This window comes from Hetaerina americana, unplaced genomic scaffold (assembly GCF_022747635.1).
Source record: "Hetaerina americana unplaced genomic scaffold, ioHetAmer1.1.p SCAF_9, whole genome shotgun sequence".
NCBI classification, from domain to species: Eukaryota; Metazoa; Arthropoda; class Insecta; order Odonata; family Calopterygidae; genus Hetaerina; species Hetaerina americana.
Window position 1 is genome coordinate 46392101 of NW_027287538.1, and position 21321 is coordinate 46413421.

General features: G+C 39.7%; 1 protein-coding gene across 1 annotated transcript in view; it reads left to right on the plus strand.

The window, feature by feature from the left end:
• The window catches only part of LOC139698691 (uncharacterized), a 59519-nt gene extending 39398 nt beyond the window's left edge, over positions 1-20121 (plus strand). The window contains exon 12 of the mRNA XM_071597566.1: positions 18077-20121. Within this exon, the coding sequence (XP_071453667.1) occupies positions 18077-18276 (200 nt within the window). The 3' untranslated portion in view covers positions 18277-20121. The remainder of the gene's footprint in view (positions 1-18076) is intronic.
• Positions 20122-21321: the final 1200 nt, after the last annotated feature.

Consider the following 21321-nt stretch of genomic DNA (forward strand, 5'->3'; position numbering starts at 1 on the left):
ATCTGGCCGGAAGACTTTGTGAGATCAGTTTTAGTTCCTATTCCGAAAAAGGTAAAGGCCACGTCATGTGAGGACTAAAGGACAATTAGTTTGATATCCCACGCAGCTAAGGTTGTTCTCAGGATCATAAACAAAAGGATAGAGAGTAGGGCAAATGATTACTTAGGGGATGATCAGTTTGGGTTTAGGAAGGGGAGAGGTACGCGTGATGCCATTGCAGTAATGAGATTATTAATCGAGAGGAATATAGAACACAACCAGGAGGTATTTGCCTGTTTCGTAGATTTCGAAAAAGCGTTTGATAGAGTAAATTGGGAAAAACTAATGAGTATATTGCAGAAAATAGGAATAGATTGGAGGGAAAGGAGGCTAATCCGCAACCTGTACATGTCTCAGACTGCTCAGGTGAGGGTGGGAAACGGGGAGTCAGGATGGGCAGTGTTAGGAAGGGGTGTAAGGCAGGGTTGCCCATTATCACCGTTGCTGTTCAACCTGTACGCAGAAGAAATGATCAAAGAGGCATGGGAAGAACTCGAGGTAGGAATGAAAGTGGGCGGGGAATTCGTAAAATCAGTTAGGTTTGCTGATGACCAAGCTTTAGTTTGTCAGTCAGCCAAGGGGCTGCAAGCATTGCTTAGTGAATTGGAAATTCAGTGCGACAGGTATGGGATGAGAATCAATATTAATAAAACAAAGGTTATGCGATTTTCTAGAAAGAAAAAGGCCAAGCTTAACATTAAAATAGGAGGGAAAAAGCTAGAGCAGGTAGAACAGTTTACGTATCTCGGTAGTGTTTTGGACCAACACGGTCAAAGTAGTAGGGACGTAAGGAGAAGAATTGCGCTAGGCAAAGAGGCTTTCACAAGGAGGAGGGAGTTGATGACAGGGACTTTGAGTAAGGATGTTAAGAAAAGACTCGTAAAAACTTTGATATGGAGCGTAGCTATGTACGGAGCGGAAACGTGGTCATTGAAGCAGGAGGATAGACGTAGATTGGAGGCTTTTGAAATGTGGGTGTGGAGAAGAATGGAGAAGGTGAAATGGACAGAGAAGAAAACAAATGAGGAAGTACTTGGTATGGTGGGCGAAGAGATGGGTTTGTTGGGAGCAATCCTATGGAGGCAGGAAAAATGGATGAGGGGGGTGTTGACCGGCAGTGGGATGTTGAAGACTGTGATAGAGGGTAGAATGTTGGGCAAAAGAGGAAAGGGAAGGAACAGGATAGGGTTGTTGGACGGGATGAAGGGAGGAAGGAAGTACTCGGAGATGAAGAGGGACCTGATATAGAGTAGGATGATTGATTTTGTGTTTTGTTAGGAGTAATAAAATATTTGTTTGGTAGTTGTGTCAGTCCAAAAACCTACCTTAACCGGTAGATTACTTAAAAAAAAAATATATATATATATATATATATATATATATATATATATATATATATATATATATATAAACCATAAACACAGTAATCAACCGGAAGGTCGGTTTGGTAGGTGATTGTAGAGTTCACCCAGTACTAAGCCCGACGGCGAGTGAAATAATTCACATATCAGGGTAGGGGGGCCAGTTCCTTTCCCTGTGCCGGTTATGGTTTCCCAGAAAGATCTGGTACCCGAAAAATCACATAGCTTGGGCGGAGCTGCAGGTGCCCAGAGTTACTTGTATATACATTCATACACTTATACACACATTTTATCCTCTATCACATTCTCTTACAGTTCATTGGAACTCGGTATTTCCTTCATATTTTTTCCTGCCTTTTTAAATCTCTGTCAACAATCCCCCTCCTTCCTCACCATACTTAACACTTCCTCATTTGTTTTTCTTTCGGCCCATTCCGCATTTTCCATCCTTCTCCCGCCTCTTCGCCAAAGTATTTTTTAACTAAAGGAATAATAATTGTAACTTCATTGATACATCCCCCCCTTCTTCTTCATAATGCATCTTATATATTTCGACTATACTGCCTGTGGAGGTTTATATACCAAAACTTTACGTAATTTTCAATTCGATCTATAGTACGGACATAACATTCAATGAAGTCTTGCGATGGTAACCCCACATCAAGTGAAGATTTATGCAATGTTTAATTTTTTAAATGTTCCAACAATTTGAGGACATACTTGAATCAATGCCAATGGAATAAAATTAATCGGAGGATCGCGAGCAGTTTGGGGCCGAGTGCAAATCGACCGATTTTACCGCACGTCCACCGTCTGTCTCCGCAAACTTTGCCGAAAGCTTTACCGTCTTTGCTGGCTCATTCACGCGGAACCACCAGCTACGCCCCTTCACCGGCGCCTACAACCCACGCCGCCGCCCGGGGGCCCTCCCTCGAGTCTCGAATGCCCCCTCCCACACCCTCTCCCACATTAATCACACTTTACGACCGAGGTGAGCGAATCACGGCAGACTTGTCGTGATTTTCGCAATCTCTATTTGGAATGCGGTAACGGTAGGCTCAAAGAGTTTTGCGAAGCAAATATTATTTCAATTTCAATTCCAAATGATTTTAATTTTTTTAAATTTATTTTACCCAGGATTACTGAAACTAAAAAAATAGGACAACATTTTTTCTTAACTTTCTTTTCTTTCGATTAATTTTCTGAATTCGTATACTACCTTGAACAAAAAGTTCCCGGAATAACTACCGTGTGGCGCTCCCATCGTTCCGATTTGAGTTCTGTTTTTTTGTTAAATTGGTACATCTGTTGTTGATATTCCCTTTAAATCTTAGTGTCATAACTTGACATTTACAAAAGTTACGTAGCCAAGAGTACATCTATCTCTGTGTGTGTTGGCGATTTTTTACAATTTCAGAAATGGATTTAAATTTGCAACAACGAACTTGTATTAAATTTTGCGTAAAAAACGGATTTAGTGGCGCACGGACGTTGGAAATGTTGGAAAAGTGTTTCGGCAACGATTCTCTAAAAAAAACGGTCGTTTACCGGTGGCACGAGCGGTTCAGAAGTGGTCGTGAGTCAATCGAAGATGATGAACGCAGTGGCAGACCATCGACATCGAAAGTCGGTGAAAAAATTGATAAAGTAAAAGAAATGTTGGTCAATAACCGCAAATTAACCATCAGAGAAATAGCGGAGGACTTGAACATTGCCTATGGATCCGCCCAAGACATTGTGGTTAATGATTTGGGTTTCCGTCGTGTAGCAGCAAAGTTGGTGCCAAAAGACCTCAATTTCATGCAAAAAAGAGACCGTGTTGACGTCGCAAAAGACATGATTTGCGAGGCTGAATCCGATCCCACATTCATCAAAAGGATCATTACTGGAGACGAGACGTGGGTTTATGAGTACGACACGCAATCCAGACATCAGGCAAGTGAATGGCGTTCACCAAATGAGCCGAGACCAAAAAAACCACGTCGTTTTCAGTCAAAAAAGAAGGCAATGCTGACGGTTTTCATGGATTACAACGGTGTAGTGCATCATGAATTTTTGCCAGAAGGCCAGACAGTAAACAAAGAGTATTATTTGGGCGTTATGAGACGTTTGCGTGAAGCAATTCGCCGAAAGAGACCAGAAATGTGGGCAGAAAACTCGTGGATTTTGCACCATGATAACGCACCGTCGCACAGTGCTATCATTATTCGTAATTTTTTGACGAAAAATGCAACAAATACCATCCAACAGCCACCGAATTCACCTGATTTGGCTCCCTGTGACTTCTTTCTGTTCAATCGAGTTAAAAAACCATTACGGGGAACGCGTTTTAGCAGCCGAGAGGAAGTAATGGAAAAATCGCAGGAAGCACTGATGGACATACCGAAAACCGACCGTAACTTTTGCAAATGTCAAGTTATGACACTAAGATTTAAAGGGAATATCAACAACAGATGTACCAATTTAACAAAAAAAAACAGAACTCAAATCGGAACGATGGGAGCGCCACACGGTGGTTATTCCGGGAACTTTTTGATCAAGGTAGTATTTGGAGAATATTGACCAAAATCTTCTTTTCGCAAAATGTGGTCCAGCAGTTCAAAAAAATTATTTGACTCATGCATTTTCGTGTACCGTTCAATCGCTTAAGTATGCCTGCCTAGTATATATGATACCGAATCGAATAAAATTTATTGTTCGAGAGATTTAGTGAGATTATATTCCAGAAATATGCAATTAGGTATCTGTTTATTCCGAATATTATTTATTTGTGTTTCTGAAACGCTTTGATATTCAATTTTTTCCGCTTAATTACTCCTTAATCTTGAAAAATGTTTTATGTTCGCGTCAAGTGCCTTCTAGAGATATTTCTATGATCCCCATCAAGAGTGAAATCTGTATTAGATTCTGAGAAAGTCAATTGTTGCCCCAGCTCGCCACCTTCCCCCCTTCACCACCACCTTCTAAGGATAAGATATGCTCGCTTGATAGAGAGGGATAACTACCAATGAGTGGAATTGGGTCGAGAGATTGTTCAGTTCTTGTCCTTGTCGATCCGGGCGCAGAATTACAATACCATCATGGAGATAGTTACGCCAGAGTTTAGGACGAGGTGTTTATATAGCAAGGAACGTAAAATCACGCATTTAACATCGCGTATATTTCAGTATGAAGATATCGCTGCGGTCTCCCGCTGTTCAGCCACTTGGAGAAAGAACATCATTTGGCATTCTCTCTGGAAAGTTTGATGCCCAACTCCTTTAAGCGTCACTGCTTTGCTCATACGCACAAATACATTCCCCCTACAATGTGCGAACAGGGGTAAGATGCTAAAGAGAGCGTGAACAAATCCTTACTGACCACGATAACCTGACCGACTCTCTTCCTGTCGTAGAAGTAGTATTTAGGTGAGGCGACCGACTGCTGAGGTGTTTTGCGCCATAGGGGATGGACAGGAAAGGATGAAGGGTGGAGAGAAACCAGGCGTCGGCATTAGCCTACTCTTTAAGAAAGGCACAAAGGGGTCCGCAGCTTAACGCTCCATCCGACGGACGGCGTACTCACTCAAAGTGCCCTCCACAAAGCACTTCAAGATACCTCTGAAAAATTTTCAATACCGCCGGGATTTGAACCCGAGCCCTCTGGGTGGGAAGCCAGTACGATAGTCACCGCACCAATCCCGATCCCCCTCTTCCTGTTTCTTGACGAGGACGGACGTGTTTGGAACTCGCTCCTGAGAATCGGTTTGCCCCTATCTGATCCTACCCACGTGTTTGCATTTGCATCTGTGCATCTGCGCTTGTTTCTTCCTTAGTAAAGTGCAGTGTAGTGTTAGCTAAAATCTAGCGAAGCAGTTAATTTAGCTATTTTTTGTGTTGTTTGTTGCTAGTTTTGGATAGTGTGGTGGTAACCTTAGTGGCTAAAGGTATTCTTAGAGGCCTGTAGTTATTTACGCCCTCCGAGGACTGTAGCTCCGAGGATGATGTAGCTCAGAGGTGAAGTGTGTTCAGGGCGCCCATGGTGTAAAGCTGGGTTTAACGATCTGCAGTATTAGGCCGAGGATCGTTGGTCTCTGGTTTTGATCCGAGTGGAAGGCATTAACCAGATACTTTGAAGATTCTGCTCGGAGACCAATCGTCGTGCAGGACTCCCCTGAACCGATCTGGGACCCATTACACGGCGGATGCGGCAAGTAAGGTAGCGGATAGGATACTCGTCCTCTATTCTACTCGGCCTATTTTAGGATAGAGAGTGGGGCAATGCGTAGTTAATTTATTGGGCCGCTAATACAATTGTTACAGCTTAGCAATTCGGAAAGAGATTACAATAAGTTTCAAAGTAAGTCGCTTTGAACATTTAATTATGCTGCAGCTAATGAATGCTATAACAATATCAGCGGTAAAACGCATGGAAAACAAAACCAACACGAGAAAACAGACGCAGCAATCATTAAAGTAAATCATGTAAAGGAAAACCCTTTTTATACTCCTGGCAAACAATTTTAACCAAAACTAAAGGTAGTATATGTCGAGAAACGGATCAAAATAATAATACTAAACTGTCGCAATATCAAATACAAAAGAGCCGAGGTCGAACGTACGTTTCAAGGTTTAGATGCGGACATAGTTTTAGGAACGGAGAGCTGGCTAACGGCGAATTTTTGCCTTTAGATAAGAATATATACTGACGAGACAGGGTTAATAGATACGGAGGCGTATTCTTTTCCATAAAGAAACACTTTTAAACTGTGCGCAAAAATTTTATGACCAGATTGATAGCGTTTGATGCACAATAGAGAGAAATAACCAGAAAAAAATACACGCATGACTTGATTCTGCTTCAGATGTAATAACCAAATAACGCATTTTATCCGTATGAACACGAAAATTTATATTATACTGTGGTTGGGGGTTACTTCAAATCTTCCTTCAATAGACTGGGATAAATATTGCATTAATACCGCTGCGAGAAACCACGATTCATGCGAGGCTACCCTTAATATGCTCACTACCAACACAATTAGCCAAATAATAACACCAACTAGGGACAGCAAAATTCTAGATCTTTGTTCCATAAAGCATCCCGAAATGTTCACTTATTCATATGTAACGGAAGGAATAAGTGACCATAAAGCAAGTGTAATAGAATTATCTGTTTCGGTAAACAAAATCCGTCAACCCCAGACAAAAGATATACCTATTCGAGAAAAGTTACTTCAAGGATTTTGCCGCGTGTCTTAGAAAAAGCCTACAATTACACATTACGAAAACGCTCAACGCTGGGACTGAGGCTGCATGGAAGACTTTATTGGGATTAATTAGACACATTAAAGAGACATATATCCCTATCAAAGAGAAAAATAATAATGAACCACGATGGAACAGCAGTGAGGTTAGAAGGCCTTTAAGTCAACAAAGGAAATTGCATTCGAAATACAAAAAAAACTTTGAAAAACGGCCAAGGAGCGCCTTCTGAAAAAGCACAAAGAAAATACTTAACACATCGTAGGGAAACAAAGAAAATAATACAAAGCGCCGCCATAAATTTTTAAAGAAAGATTCGGAGCGATTGCTTGGAGAATGACCTTAAGGAATTATGGTCGTACTTTGGGGAATTACTGGGAAAACCTCCAACCAAGAGTCTCCCATAGGCAGCAATGGTAATATACATTCAGGCAGTACCCAAAAAGGGAATGTTTTAAATAATTTCTTTCACAGCGTGTACACTAATGACAGAGAAATACCCAGTGAAGGCCACGTCACACCTTTCGCAAAGATGGATGATATTAGAAGTACGCGCAAAGGAATCACGAAACAACTCCTACCAATTAAAATTAATAAATCACCCGGACCAGAGGATAATCCCGCAAGGGAACACGACCGAAATAGCGCCTTTTTTTTAAAATAAATATTCAACAAATCGATTTCAGCAGGTGTTGCTCCCCTGGACTGGAGAATAACTAACGTCACACCTATTTTTAAATGCGGAATTAAACAAGACCGAGTAATTACCGACCAATGTTGCTAACCTCCCTCTCATGTTAAGTCTTGGAAAACATTACTGTTAGTATCGCCATGACATTCCTCGACACTCACGACCTATTTATCCAACAGAAAAAAACAGAAAGGAGAGATAATGTGAAACGCAGTTGGGACTTTTTATACATGAAGTTCTAAAAAAAATGGAAATACATAAACAAGTAGCCACGATATTTTTAGATTTCAAAAGGACCTTTGATGAAGTCCCACAGACTAAATTGATTCACAATTTGCAATGATAAGGAAAATTACAAAGTAAAAAACTGGTTTCGGGACTTCCTCACTGACTGCAAACAAAGGGTAGTGATACCTATGTGAAAGTAACATCCGGCGTCCCACAGGGTAGCGTCATAGGACCACTACTATTTCTTATATACATTAATGATATCACTTGTAAAATAAAAAGCAACATAAAACTCTTTGCCGATGACATTGTAATCTACAGAGAAATAGCGAATGACGCAGATCGTATATCACTACAATCTGACTTGAACAGCAATAAAAATGGTGCGAACAATGGAGGCGGGAATTAAATACGAAGAAATGTACCGTTATGCATTTCTTAAATAATAGAAAACACGGCCAAACTTAACCAACTTACAAATTCGGAGGTGTTCAGATGAGCGTTGTGGATGAAGTAAAATACTTGGGGATCACCATTGAATCGGATCTTTCTTGGGGAAAACATACGCACTATTTGTGGAGGCGCGCTAAAAAAGCTGGCATTCGTCATGCCTATAGTCGAAAGGTGTAGCGGCAAAAAATTGAAGGAAACGTGACTCAGGCCTAGAAGATTAAACTCATTACAAAGATAAAATGTGTGTAATTTTGCAACCGACATTGGAGATATAATTATGCCCCCTAATGGCATTGGTAGGACCGACAATTGCTAAGAAAAGAGTTCAACTGTCGAACTGATGGGTTCAAGTATTCCTTTTTTCCCGCGCACTATTCGTGACAACAATAAAAGAGGGAACACCTAAGAAAATAATAAGTACAAGCCGTCTACAATAGGGGTATACAAGATTAAACTCCCAAAAAACCCTAAGTCTGGGGTCCTAACGCCATGCGCCCCTGTGCCAGGTGGGTTGAAGGTGAATGTATATAAAGTCTATTGTATTTGTAAATTTTCCGTACGGAACGTGTAGAATACTAACCGGTAATAAGTGACTGAATTGCATGTGCGCCTGCCCTCTTCCAACGTATTTTCTTGTCCTCTTTGTGTAGGCATAGGAATATGTGCTAACCGCGTAATACTCATCATATGTTTATATATATTGCATGATTGATGTAGGGTCGCACGTTTCCACGCGGGTTTTGGTGGATCAGGGGTACCAGGTGCATGAGGAAATAGAGGGAAGGTATGTAGAATGGCTGGTGACCTACCACCCCTTGCCACACGTCCTTGTGGCATTTTTGCTCAGCAATTGTATTCGGTCCCATAACCTGGGCGACGCTATAAGTTGTCGGACAACAGGGTATGAATTGAAATTCATGAGAACGTACAAGAGGACCAGGTTCGAATCCCGACAGTGATAGAATTTTTCATTGCTATCCCGATTCCTACTGGCGTGCCATATGAAGAGATAGCACCTCGTACTGAGTAAGCCGTCCGTCGGATGGGACGATAAAATGTGTGACCCCTTGGTTCCTTTCGTTATTAGAGTAGACTAATGACCACGTCGGGTTTCTCATCACCCATGAACATCTTAACCTACCAAATTAACATACCTAATTGCGCGATAGACCTCATCTGTCGGTCGGTCCTCCCCTAATAGCTATCGCTATCTCAACGGCATTTACGAGCGACATTTTCTTGCTCTGTCCCTTTCCTTGCCCCTTTTCCCCGAGTGGAGGGGAAACCTATTTCCGATCGGTTACTTGAATCACTTCATTTATTCTCCATTTTCTTCATTGATTTACACCAATAACTCCGCCATGAAGAGGGGTGACTTTTATATTGGCATTCTAATTTTTGATAGTAGAAATCACCCATCGTTATAAGACTTTATCGCAGTACGACAGAGTTAGTAAGCGGATCTGAAACAGAATACGGAGAACAGCCTTCAAAATTGAATCGGGACAACTAGTTAATAAGGTCTTATTAGATTGACCTAAATGCTATAAAACGCTGGTGCGACACTTGGCAATTAGAATTAAACTTAAAAAATCTCGTTGTGATGAATTTATAGAAAAAGAGCAATTCCCACCCGAACGCCTACTGCGTCGGGAATACCGAAATGGAATGTGTAGACTCAATTAAATACCTAGGCGTTACCCTCACTCACGATATCTCCTGGGCAAAACACATACGGGGAATATGTGTACAAGCAAACAAAAAGTTAGGATTTATCAGAAGAGTGCAAGGTAAATGTGATGAAAAAGTCAACAAGAAATTTTATCTCAATAGTTTCAGCCTCAACTTTGTGGAAGTTCATTTTAATAAATGAAAAAGAAACACTTTGTTCCAATCCACCACTTTAAGTGGTGGATTGGAACAAAGTGTTTCTTTTTCATTTATTAAGAAATGTTATATTTCACTGGTTAGGCTTCATTTAGAATATGCTACATGTATGTATACGGGATCCTAATAAAGTTAGATTAATTGCCGCAATGGATCTCGTGCAACGAAGAAGAGCTAGGTTTGTAAAACGTTGTAATGATAAACATAGTAGCGTATCCAAAATATTAGAGCAACAAAGCTGGGAATCACTCACGGAGCGAAGGTTGAATAACAGATTAAATCTCTTGCATAATTTGGAAGGACGTCTCTTTAGTACTGATGTTGAAAACCTATTATTATCCCCATCGTACTACGGTAGCAAAGATCATATCAATAAGATTAGAGAGATTAAGTGTAGAACAAATAGATGTAAGATGTCATTTTTTCCCAAAAAATAAGGGATCAGAATCACATTATCCGACCGCGGTAGGTATTCGGGTCAAAATTAGTCTGGTGTGTATTCACCGCCTATAACGCACCCTAGGTTACTTGCAAGGTGCTAAAATATGAAAATAAAAATTATATCAATGAAGTATTATTCTCTGGTTTTCTCTCTCCTTGTCCGCAAATTCTAGGATATTGGTGAAGCGGAAAACGGACAGGAACATTTCGAAGGAAATTATTTTTTTCGATTATTTTCTACCCACTTAGCTTAATGTGTGTTATTCATACGCTGTCATTTCCCCAACGGTTCCTGCATTAGCCTTAATCGTGCCCTCGATTAAGCCATTCCGGCTCGTTGAGGTCATTCCAAACACTTCACATCCATATCTGGGCGATTTATGCGATCGTAAGATAGTCCCGCCAATATTCCACTCTGTGATGTTTGGCGTCCAAATGGTGTGCCAATTCACTTTCACAAGCTATGCCAAGGTTTCTGTTTTTGATTACGTAATACACGTGTATGGTATACATCCTTTCTCACCAACTTTTATTGCCACCATAGCAATATTTTTTAAAGTAGTAACAGATACAAAAATATACACACTGAAACGCGAATAAGTAAATCTACGTGCCATAAAACAGGCGAATCGGTCAACTTCCTGAAGTTTTGAGCGCATCTAAGGAAATGAGTACTAGATAATCTAAAAAAAATGAAATTTCATCAAAAGTTGACACGATTAGTAAGGATATTTATGAGTGCAAAATACAATTTTAAAATAAATTTCATGTTGGTTATCATAAAAAAAATTAAAGATTTTCAAGTCCCAATTATTTTGCCGTAGTTGACACATTAAATAATTATAAACGATTAGAAATAGTTATTGTCTATTTTGAAACGAAAAAAGTCTATTTGATCCGAGCAAAGTACTTGAGGATTTAATTTTCCATCCTTCGTGTCCATTAAGTCCTGACATTATTTTCCTGTGAGTTGCTTTCGTCACTACAAATTAATCAGGTTCAGAATTTTTCTTCAATTTTTACCTCTCGATCAATTTTTCACGTGTTAAAACTTGTAACTTGAAGGCTTCCTCTTTTGAATGTGTTCTCGAGAGATGATTGCCAGTTTTTAGTTTTTGTCCTTTTGAGATATCGAGAAACAGGAACACAATCTCAAAAGAAAAAATTGAGACCCAAAATACGCCGACAAACATTCGATCGTCGGGCGCAAACAGGAAATAAAAAAATACACAAACATTCATAGTGAGCTTAAAAAAACTCAGGTTAATATTTTAAGGATATTTAACAAAGACGAACCCCAAGATACTCATTAAACAAATAGTCAGAGAAGTTAGATTTTTAATAAGGTGTTATGACAAACTTAGTAGCGTATCAAGATTATTGGAGGAACTAGGTTGGGAATCACTCATGGAGTGAAGGTTAAATTACAGATTAAATCTCTTTCAAAAATTGGAAGGTTGTTTCTTTAGCGATGATTTTGAAAATGCATTATTAGCCCAATCTTACTACGGCAGGAGAGAGAATTTCAATTAAAGTAGAGAGATTAAGTGTAGAGCAGAATGATTTAAAATGTCATTTCTCCTATGAACGATAAGGGATAAGAATAACTGTATCTGACCGCGCTAGGAGGGAATATTATTTTTATTTTTTAAACTAACTAGCCTAATACGTTGTATTTTTCTTATTTTTCTTCGGTTGTCGACCTTCTTGCTACCTATAGCTCCTCTGGTACGCGTAGAGAAGTGTAAATACCATACTATATGCATCTGTAGTTATCAGTATATTCCTTATTGTAATTATTATGCATATATTTTATGGCTTAAAGGTAAGACAAACCTAATGTTTTATACTGCATATCTGGTGCTCATCTCACTCCCTGCCACACACCTTGGAGATGGCTTTAAGGATAATATGTAGAAGCCTAGATGTCAATTCCACGGCAACAGGAGGAAAACCAAAAAAAAAACACGTTATGAAATGTATTGACGAAGTTTCAAACAATCCAGTATTATTATTATAATTATTAATATTATGAATCACGTTCACCGAAACCCGGGTGTAAATTTTCAACGTCGAAAGAGGCAACATTTTGACGCCGAAGGGGTTATGCATTCATCTCACTGCCGGAAAAATATATTCACCGCTTTGTACATACTATGTCTTGCTCTCTTGGAGGTGAATGCTATCGCTACCGTTTGTGAGTCTTCGCCCCGTGGTTATTTTCATGTGGTTGCGGTGATCGCAGCCATCAAAAACATGAGAACATACCACTTGAGATGGCACTGGATATTTTGAATGTAGGTCAGCGGCGTCCTTTTATTTTATCTCTAACATAGTCAAACGCAATTCATTTCCCTTTTGGGTGAATGTCGCGCGGCTATCAGAGACCAGTAGGTATTTTTGGAAAGCCAGTCGAGGCGAAGATTACGACCGTTGGGAATCAGGACGGCATTCGCTTCTTTTATATCCTTTGTTTGGTAACATTATCGCAAGTCGAGTAAATTGAGTCAATAAAAGGGAAATATTGTTCCCTTATGCACGAACTTGCCCGCGGACCAATCAAAACCATTCTGACAAGTCTCTCCAGAAAAGGTATGTGAACGATACCCCGTCGACATGTTTCGTTCGGAATTATTATTACTTTCCGTGTATTATTGACTGATAAAATTACGCGATACATTTTCAATTCATTTTCATATCACAAACGACTGAATCATAAACATCGTTCCTCTAGGAATGAGAATTTTATAGTATCTCACTTTTCCCTCATCCCAAGGTTTATTGTTGTAATGTGGGATGTTAGAAAATCATTACGACGTAAAAAGGCTATGCGCCACACCAGTATGAAAAATATAAGGAATGACATCTCTGGCCACAATAGGAATGAAATTACTCAGGACTATAAGATGTATTTGATTAACACCAAGGAAGAATTTCGGAAAGCGTTAAGCGAATTCAAAAGGCAAAGATTTTCAGAAAATTTGGAAGAGAATCCGAAAACATTTTGATCGTACGTCAGAGAGGTTCAGAGAAATAAGTATACAGTTGATTCACCCAAAAACGATAAAGGCGAAAGAGTAAACAGCAGTTTGGAAACGGTTAACTTATTAAATTTCTTCTTTCAAAGCGTCTTCACTAATATGTCACAGAATACCTCCGATATCTTACCAAATCGTTCTCGTCAGCCAATGACCAAAATTGAAATTCCAAATAATGGAATGGAAAGTTTGCCAAAAACATCAACCCTATAAAATCCTTCGGACCCGATCAAATATTATTATTATAAGGTAATCTACCGGTTAAGGTAGGTTTATGGATGGACACAAATACTAAATAAATATTTTGTAATTCCTAATAAAACAAAATCTAGCCACCTACTTTACATCAGGTCCCTCTTCATCTCTGAGTAATTTCTTTCTCCCTTCATCCCGTCCAAAATCTCTATCCTTTTTCTTCCCTTTCCTCATTTGCCTAACATTCTCCCCTCTATTACAGTCCTCAACATCCCACTACCTATCAATACCCCCTTCATCCACTTTTCCTGCCTCCTTAGGATTTCTCCCAACAAACCCCTTTCTTCGCCCACCATACCAAGTACTTCCTCATTTGTCTTCTTCTCTGTCCATTTCACCTTCTCCATCCTTCTCCACACCCACATTTCAAAAGCCTCCAGTCTACGTCTATCCTCCTGCTTCATTGACCACGTTTCCGCACCGTTCATAGCTACGCTCCATATCAAAGTTTTTACGAGTCTTTTCTTAACATCCTCACTCAACGTCCCCGTCATCAACTCCCTCCTCCTTGTGAAAGCCTCTTTGCCTAGCGCAATTCTTCTCCTTACGTCTCTACTACTTTGACCGTGTTGGTCCAAAACACTACCGAGATACGTAAACTGTTCTACCTGCTCTAGTTTTTGCCCTCCTATTTTAATGTTAAGCTTAGCCTTTTTCTTTCCAGAAAATCGCATTACCTTTGTTTTATTAATATGGATTCTCATCCCATACCTGTCGCACTGAATTTTCAATTCACTCAGCAATGCTCGCAGCCCCTTGGCTGACTGACAAACTAAAGCTTGGTCACCAGCAAACCTAACTGATTTTACGAATCTGCCGCTCACTTTCATTCCTACCTCCAGTTCTTCTAATGCCTCTTTAATCATCTCCTCCACATACAGGTTGAACAACAACGGTGATAATGGTCAACATGATCAAATATAAGTACGCATATTTAAAGAACTAGCATCAGCTGTTTCGGGTCGCCTAATGAGGGCGATTCACACATCCACCATTCAGAAAACTGCTCAGCTCCCTCTAGAAATACTTCAACCTTTAGACGACCAAGACCAGAAGACAAACAGGAAATGTGAATGGTTAAAAAAATTTGGAAATCAAAGGTGACAGTTGATGAAAGAACTATACTTCCGAGCTGTAAAAACCATTAAGCAATAGAAATCGCCCGAAATAGATTGCTTGAAAGCACGTAACATCGAAAGAGCCAATCTAAGGTTTATGGACGTGCTCCTGAATAATAGCAACGGAATTCTAAAAAAAAATTGAGTTACCAATGGCATGGCAGATGGGCATACTGCAGAGTTTGCTTTAAGGGAACTCAGAGAGCTTTTAATTAAAAAAAATTAACTCATGACGACCCAATCATTCGATCGAGTCAGTGATGGTGTAGATAGTGGAACAAAGGCTCAGTATAAGGCCGAGGTAAAAATCAAGGATTATTTCCACGGAAGACAATATCACTTTGTGGAAGGTAAGGAAATGACTACTTGATATCTTGTATAGTATCCGCCGTCACTTTGTGGAAACGATTCATAATGAATAAGAATTACTTAATTTTTCCACACAATCCACACAACAACACACACAAGATTGTGTGGAAAAATTAAGTAATTCTTATTCATTACTTGATATCTTACTATGTTTGTGTTATGATGTGCTTGAAATCGAGGCATTCATTAGGACTATAGAGAAATTAGATATAGAGTAATACGATGAGTGTTGCACTGGCCTGCTAAACCAATTAAGACTATAAAAGTGCCCAGGAAATCTGATTTCGGAACTGAGAAGCTGTCTTGAGGATAAGCGAATAAGGATTGTGAGTGGAAGAAAACCTGAGGAGGTGAAAGAATTTACATACAAATATCATACTCCACAAACCACTGCAATGGGCTGCTAAGACACCAAACATTTATGTAGTATATTTCTTCTGCATAAATATAAATACATGTTTCAGATAATTAAACATGCTTGTTTACTTCCTTCATGTAATGATGGGTGTGTTTGAGTAAAATTTCAAAATTTGTTTTTTATCTGAGAATGCATGTGCGTTTGAAAATGTATAAATATGTGCATTCGTGTGTGTGTGTCAGTTCAAATAAGTCCCAAACGAACCCAATAAAGCCTCGAACACAGACGGCCGGTTTTTCCAGTGGGCAAAAACAACCCAAACTGCAAAAACGTTCTCGATGGCCATGCAATCATGGCGTCTGCGTCATAAAAAATATGTTCATCAAGAAGAAACAAGAAGCTGCCAAACAAGAAGATGCCAAAATGTTGGATTTTAAAAACGTCTTTGATATTAAAGTCCCACACAAAAAATTGATATAAAAGTTACGAGGGTACGGAATAAACGATAATTTAATAAATTTAGTTCGGGCCTTCCTCATTAACCACAAACAAAAAGTAAAAATAATGGTTGATTCAAGCTCTAATGGTGTACAAATGACATTCGGCGTTTCTCAGTGTAGCGCCATAGGCCCTCAACTTCTTGTTTACATCAATGATATCACCTCAAAAGTAAATTAGAATATATCCAGCGAAATCGCAATTAACAAGGAAATGGCGCATAACACCGATCGTCAACTACTAAACATGGACTCAAACAATATTTTTTAAAATGGTGTGCAGAATAGGGTTTGGATTAAAATGGTTTAAAAATATATGGCTATGCCCTTTTCAAAAAATAATAAAAAAACATGACCAGAATATAGTTTTATATACCCTTTTGAGCTTTATAATCAGTATAAATACTTTTTGTGAAACTAGGAGGTGCTGGCTGAACTGTCTTTTCATTTGGCTTTCCGACAGATTTTGAGATCATTCATTTTGACTGTTGAGATCTCCACTTGGAAATACCGCATCGTTTCTCCGCCGTTTTAATACATATGGACACATGTATTAGTAAATATATATATATACACATACACGAGGGTCATCCGGAAAGTAGTACCCGTTCGTGCCGCATGAAGTGCTGACGACGCGAGTAGCCGCTGGACGAGGTCAGATAGCTTCAGTGGCTTGTCTGCCTTCTCTGAGCCAAGTTGCGTGACGCTAGCATTGCCTGTGTTGTTTCTGTGATTGTTTACAATGTTTAAAAAAATTGAGAACGCCGCCAGTTGTGAAGTGAGGGCAGTGATTCAATTCCTCAATGCAAGAAACGTTCGCCCATGTGATATTCATCGCCAATTAAAGGAGGTGTATGGAGACAATGTAATGGACGAGTCGTCTGTTCGGCGGTGGTGTCGCAACTTCAACATGGGGAGGGGGAACACACACGACGATGAGCGTTCGGGGAGACCGTCTGTCATTACAGACCAACTGGTGAGCTCAGTTGACGAATTCGTGAGGAACGATCGGCGCGTCACAATTGATGACATCTGTGAGCATTTTCCCAATGTTTCTCGAACAATTGTTCATGAAATTGTTAAACACCATCTGCATTATGCAAAAATTTGTGCAAGATGGGTCCCTCGCGTATCTCAATGAGCTGGCGGCGAAGGACTATGCAGCAGGAATACAGAAACTTGTCACACGTTATGACAAATGCCTTAATTTGCTTGGAGATTATGTTGAGAAGTAGTTTAAAGTATCCTCTTTCAAATAAAATTTTTTATGTTTGTTAATATTTACTTTTGTGTCTTTATTTCACGAACGGGTTCTACTTTCCGGATGACCCTCGTATATATATAATATATAATATGAAATCCCCGGAAGTTTACTTCTCCCCTTAAAACTGTTTAAGACTAACCTCCTGTATACAGCCTTTCTTCACGCGAAGTTGACCTGAAAGGACTTGGCGTAAAAATAGCGAAGCGCATGACACATTAATATTACTTACTAAACACTTAATTGAAATCTGCTATGCTCACTTTGGCTTGGAGTTGATTATATTCCTCTTTCCATCAAAAATGACATTGTGGTTTTCTCTAAGTTAATACGATCGGTCTATTTGAAGATCAGTATTCTAGCAGATGACTAATTTTTATCTTGCATATATCATAATTTTAGTTTCATAAATATGCCTAATACTTATAACAGCCTAAATTCTGTTTATATAATAAATATGAGTTTATGGTTATTAATATTAAAGTTCAATAAATTATTATTTATATTTTAAGGATAAAAAAGAGATGAAGAAAAAAGGTGAAAAAACAGTTTTCGCGTCAATACATTATCAGAGATTACTAATTATATTGAAAAAAATCCCCATTTAAACAAGCATTGTTTTTCCCAATAAAAAATAAGAAATGGGGAAACTTCACCAGCGTCCTTGTAGGATTATAACTGGGAAACGACTCTCCATTAAGAGTCTGTACTTCTCCTAATGTGTCACTAAGTATTGATTTAGATGCATGTTCCCTCTTAAATACCATCATTCCCTCTGAGGATGTGGATGGCCTCTGCCTTCGTCTCAACACCCTCTCTCTCCCCTCGCCTCCGCAGGTATCAGCGTCGCCACCGTCGCGACCGTCTCTGCCGTCGTGGTTATCATAGCTGCCGTTGGCGGTGCTGCGGGCTGGAGGTGGTATGTGCGGAAGAGGGGATTGTTGCATGGTTCGACCAATCAGGACGTGGCGAGGGACGACAGCATCATCAGCTTCCGGAGGGGGGCTGAAGAAGACGCTGGCAGCTCTGCGTCCTGATCTCAAGGACTATTTACCAGCGGAAACCTATGAAGATTCGTCCTCCAAGATCGATGATGCAAACTGATGCTTAATTGTTATTAATCCATTCGAATTGTTTCATTTGAACGATTTGGATGCCATACGTGTTCACCAAAGATCGAAAATTGTGTAAAAATTCAAAATATGTGAATCAAACCTCCATATTTAAAGAATCAAGAATCATCAATATTGGTGTACTACGGACCTCCAATTGCCCTTATTTATGACTGAATCCCTGTGATAGAATTTCCGTTTTACGTCCTTTTTAATACGTCCACATTTACCTGCCTCTTGCATCTTTACTTCTATTGTGTCATCAGTCATGTTATTTGTATTTCAATCCAAGGATTGGTTTACTGCAGCTACTAAATTCTACTCTATTTGAATACAAGACTGTATATTCTAGGGAGATTGATGTGGTGGCTTCCCGTTGCCTTCCACATCGCAGTATTGCGGCCGATACTGTGAACTTCACTCTCGCCAGGAGCTGTGGCAGCTGATACCTGGCCGACCCACTCGGTCTGCGCCACCTGTGCCTAATGTTGAAACTGCTGCCTTTCACCATGGGTTCAGGGTAGCTTTTTATTAGGAGTCTATTTTTCTCATTGCCTCGTTCCGAAATATCATTATTGTATTTTTCTGTTGATGTGTGTTTGTCTCATTCCGAAAAAAACATTACCCAATTTTCTCAGCTAAAACATTTTCACCAATTACAGTAATCAAACTAGCGACCTTAGGCTCCATAGGCTGACACAATACCTCTGGTCTACCCCCATCCCTTCTATTATGTTTGTAATTAATCTACTGTGCCTCAAGGTGTGTCCAATCCATCTAGTTCTCCTCTGCCTTAAGGGTTCTCTCCATATGGCCCTTTCCTCTTAAGCTCATATATCTACAAGTACATACTTCCTCGTTCCTCACTTGTTCTATCCATTTAGCCTTTAGATCAATGGGTGGTGATTGACGTGGTGGCGAAACTAAATTCTGTCCACTCATGCGTCTCTTCAAATGTTCTATTTTCCCTTGTGAAGTCTAATTTGAAGTTTATTTGAGGACACATGCTCAGACATCGTTAATTCTTCTTTTACAACGTGATTTAGTCAACTCTACTTCACGCACATTTCTCCACTTCGATACGTTAACGGTTTTTAAATGAATACTGAAAGCCAATTCAAACAGAAAAGTTGTCGATGCCGACCGAGAGAGTTTCTTTCTCGATCTGAACCCCTTTGAACCCTGGAGTGAGATCACAGATCTGGTTTTGTTCGTTTGGCAATTTAATCGCTATCCATAACGTGATTTATCTCCTCATGTCAATTGAAGAACATAGATCCGGTGGCCTAACTCCAATGGTCCGCGTTAGGACCAGTAGTCGCACCATGCTTGGCTTCGGAAATTTAAGATGGTGAGTGACCAACATGGCTGTGGGGGTGTTCGGAGGGGGGTGGGGAAAAGAGTAATAAGCCAACTCTGTTGACTGACTTACTCAGAGCGTCGTCCTTGGAGGTCCTTCATCCTTCTCCAGTCACTAGGTCAGCCCAAACGTCTTCTGGTCGCTTGTAGAGCGTCATGTCGAAAGGTGTTTTCGTTTCTTCTCGTAGTTCTTGGCCACTTCCGATTGAAATCAGTCTCAGGTTCGCCTTGCCTGTGCAGCAAACCTGCATTATAAAGAAATGAGTCGCATAAGAGTCGGTGGCGGATCCCAGGGAGGATCAGAAGACCATGTGCTATCCACATCCCCCTCCAGGTGCCTTCCACGATCCAACGTTTCCTACATTCGGAGTCTTTCCAAATTGTTTGGATAAAACATTTTTTAAATTTTACATGAAGTACGAATAAATCGCATACTAGAAAAAATGCTGACAATTCAGTTCTCACCAACAACCTTAATACCGGCTCATATTCAATGTAAGACATAGACGTAAGAAACGTTAACGTAAGGAATCAACGTAAATTCTCCGTTAACGTACGCAGCAATGTCATTCATGTTTCCAAACAAATGCCAGAACCTCAGTCATTCATTGAAGTGGTTTGTCTTGTCTATGTGATTGTATTTTTTTACGTTCACCAAAAGTAACAAACCTTTTATCAAAAGCTCCGGTGTGTCAGCTGTAAAAACAACTGAAGTCGAAATTGCGGTAATAAGATGAAAAAACAAGCGTGAACGTGACAAGTTTCTGAATATTTCTATCATTGCTCGTGCATTTATTTCATTAATCAAATGGTCGTAAAGAAACGGCTTTTTCCTCGGGAGTTCAATTAAATTCGCATACGATTGTGAACGATTGTACAGCCATGATCGCATGTGATTATTGGACTTAAGAACTCGCTAAGTAATGAACTCAGACGAAAATTTAACTGCCCTCTGTTGCTAAAATATGTTATCGTATCAAAAATAAATCAAGCTCAAGCATAGCAGCAACCATTGCGTCAGCAGCTCTAAAAGGCGTTGAAATACAGGTAGTTGCTGAAGCAGGCAAACCAACATTTATCATCAAGAATAAAGTCAGAAGAAAAGAAATGAGAATTAGAAGCCCCTCGTCAAGTCAATGAAATCTCTCGACGGACATCTATATTATCATCCCAATTTGATGCAGGAAAGATCAAACTTCGCAACTGAAATAAAGCAGTACAAAATTTTACATTTGTACCACATTTCATCATGGAGCTTCTCTCATACAAAAGCCAGATTCGATACATCTTGGTCACTGAACACCGTCTTGATCATTTTTTTTAAGGGTTAAAAACACTTTTTAAGGATTTCTTAAAGTTTTAAATGTAAGCTCGGTACATTCAGGTGATTCCGGACGTGCAAGGACCAGCCGTGTATACGGTGAGGAGAATGATATGTTTATACGGGTTGACCACATCCACCGAGTCTTAACGTGAATTTCAATGAAATACCAAACCGCCATTTTATTGATTGGATTAATTTTGTTACACTTGCAGGAAAGAGTTTTCTAATGACATTCGGATTTTTACTATGAGAATCCTCGCCTTTTATTGGATTCTAAGCGATTGGAA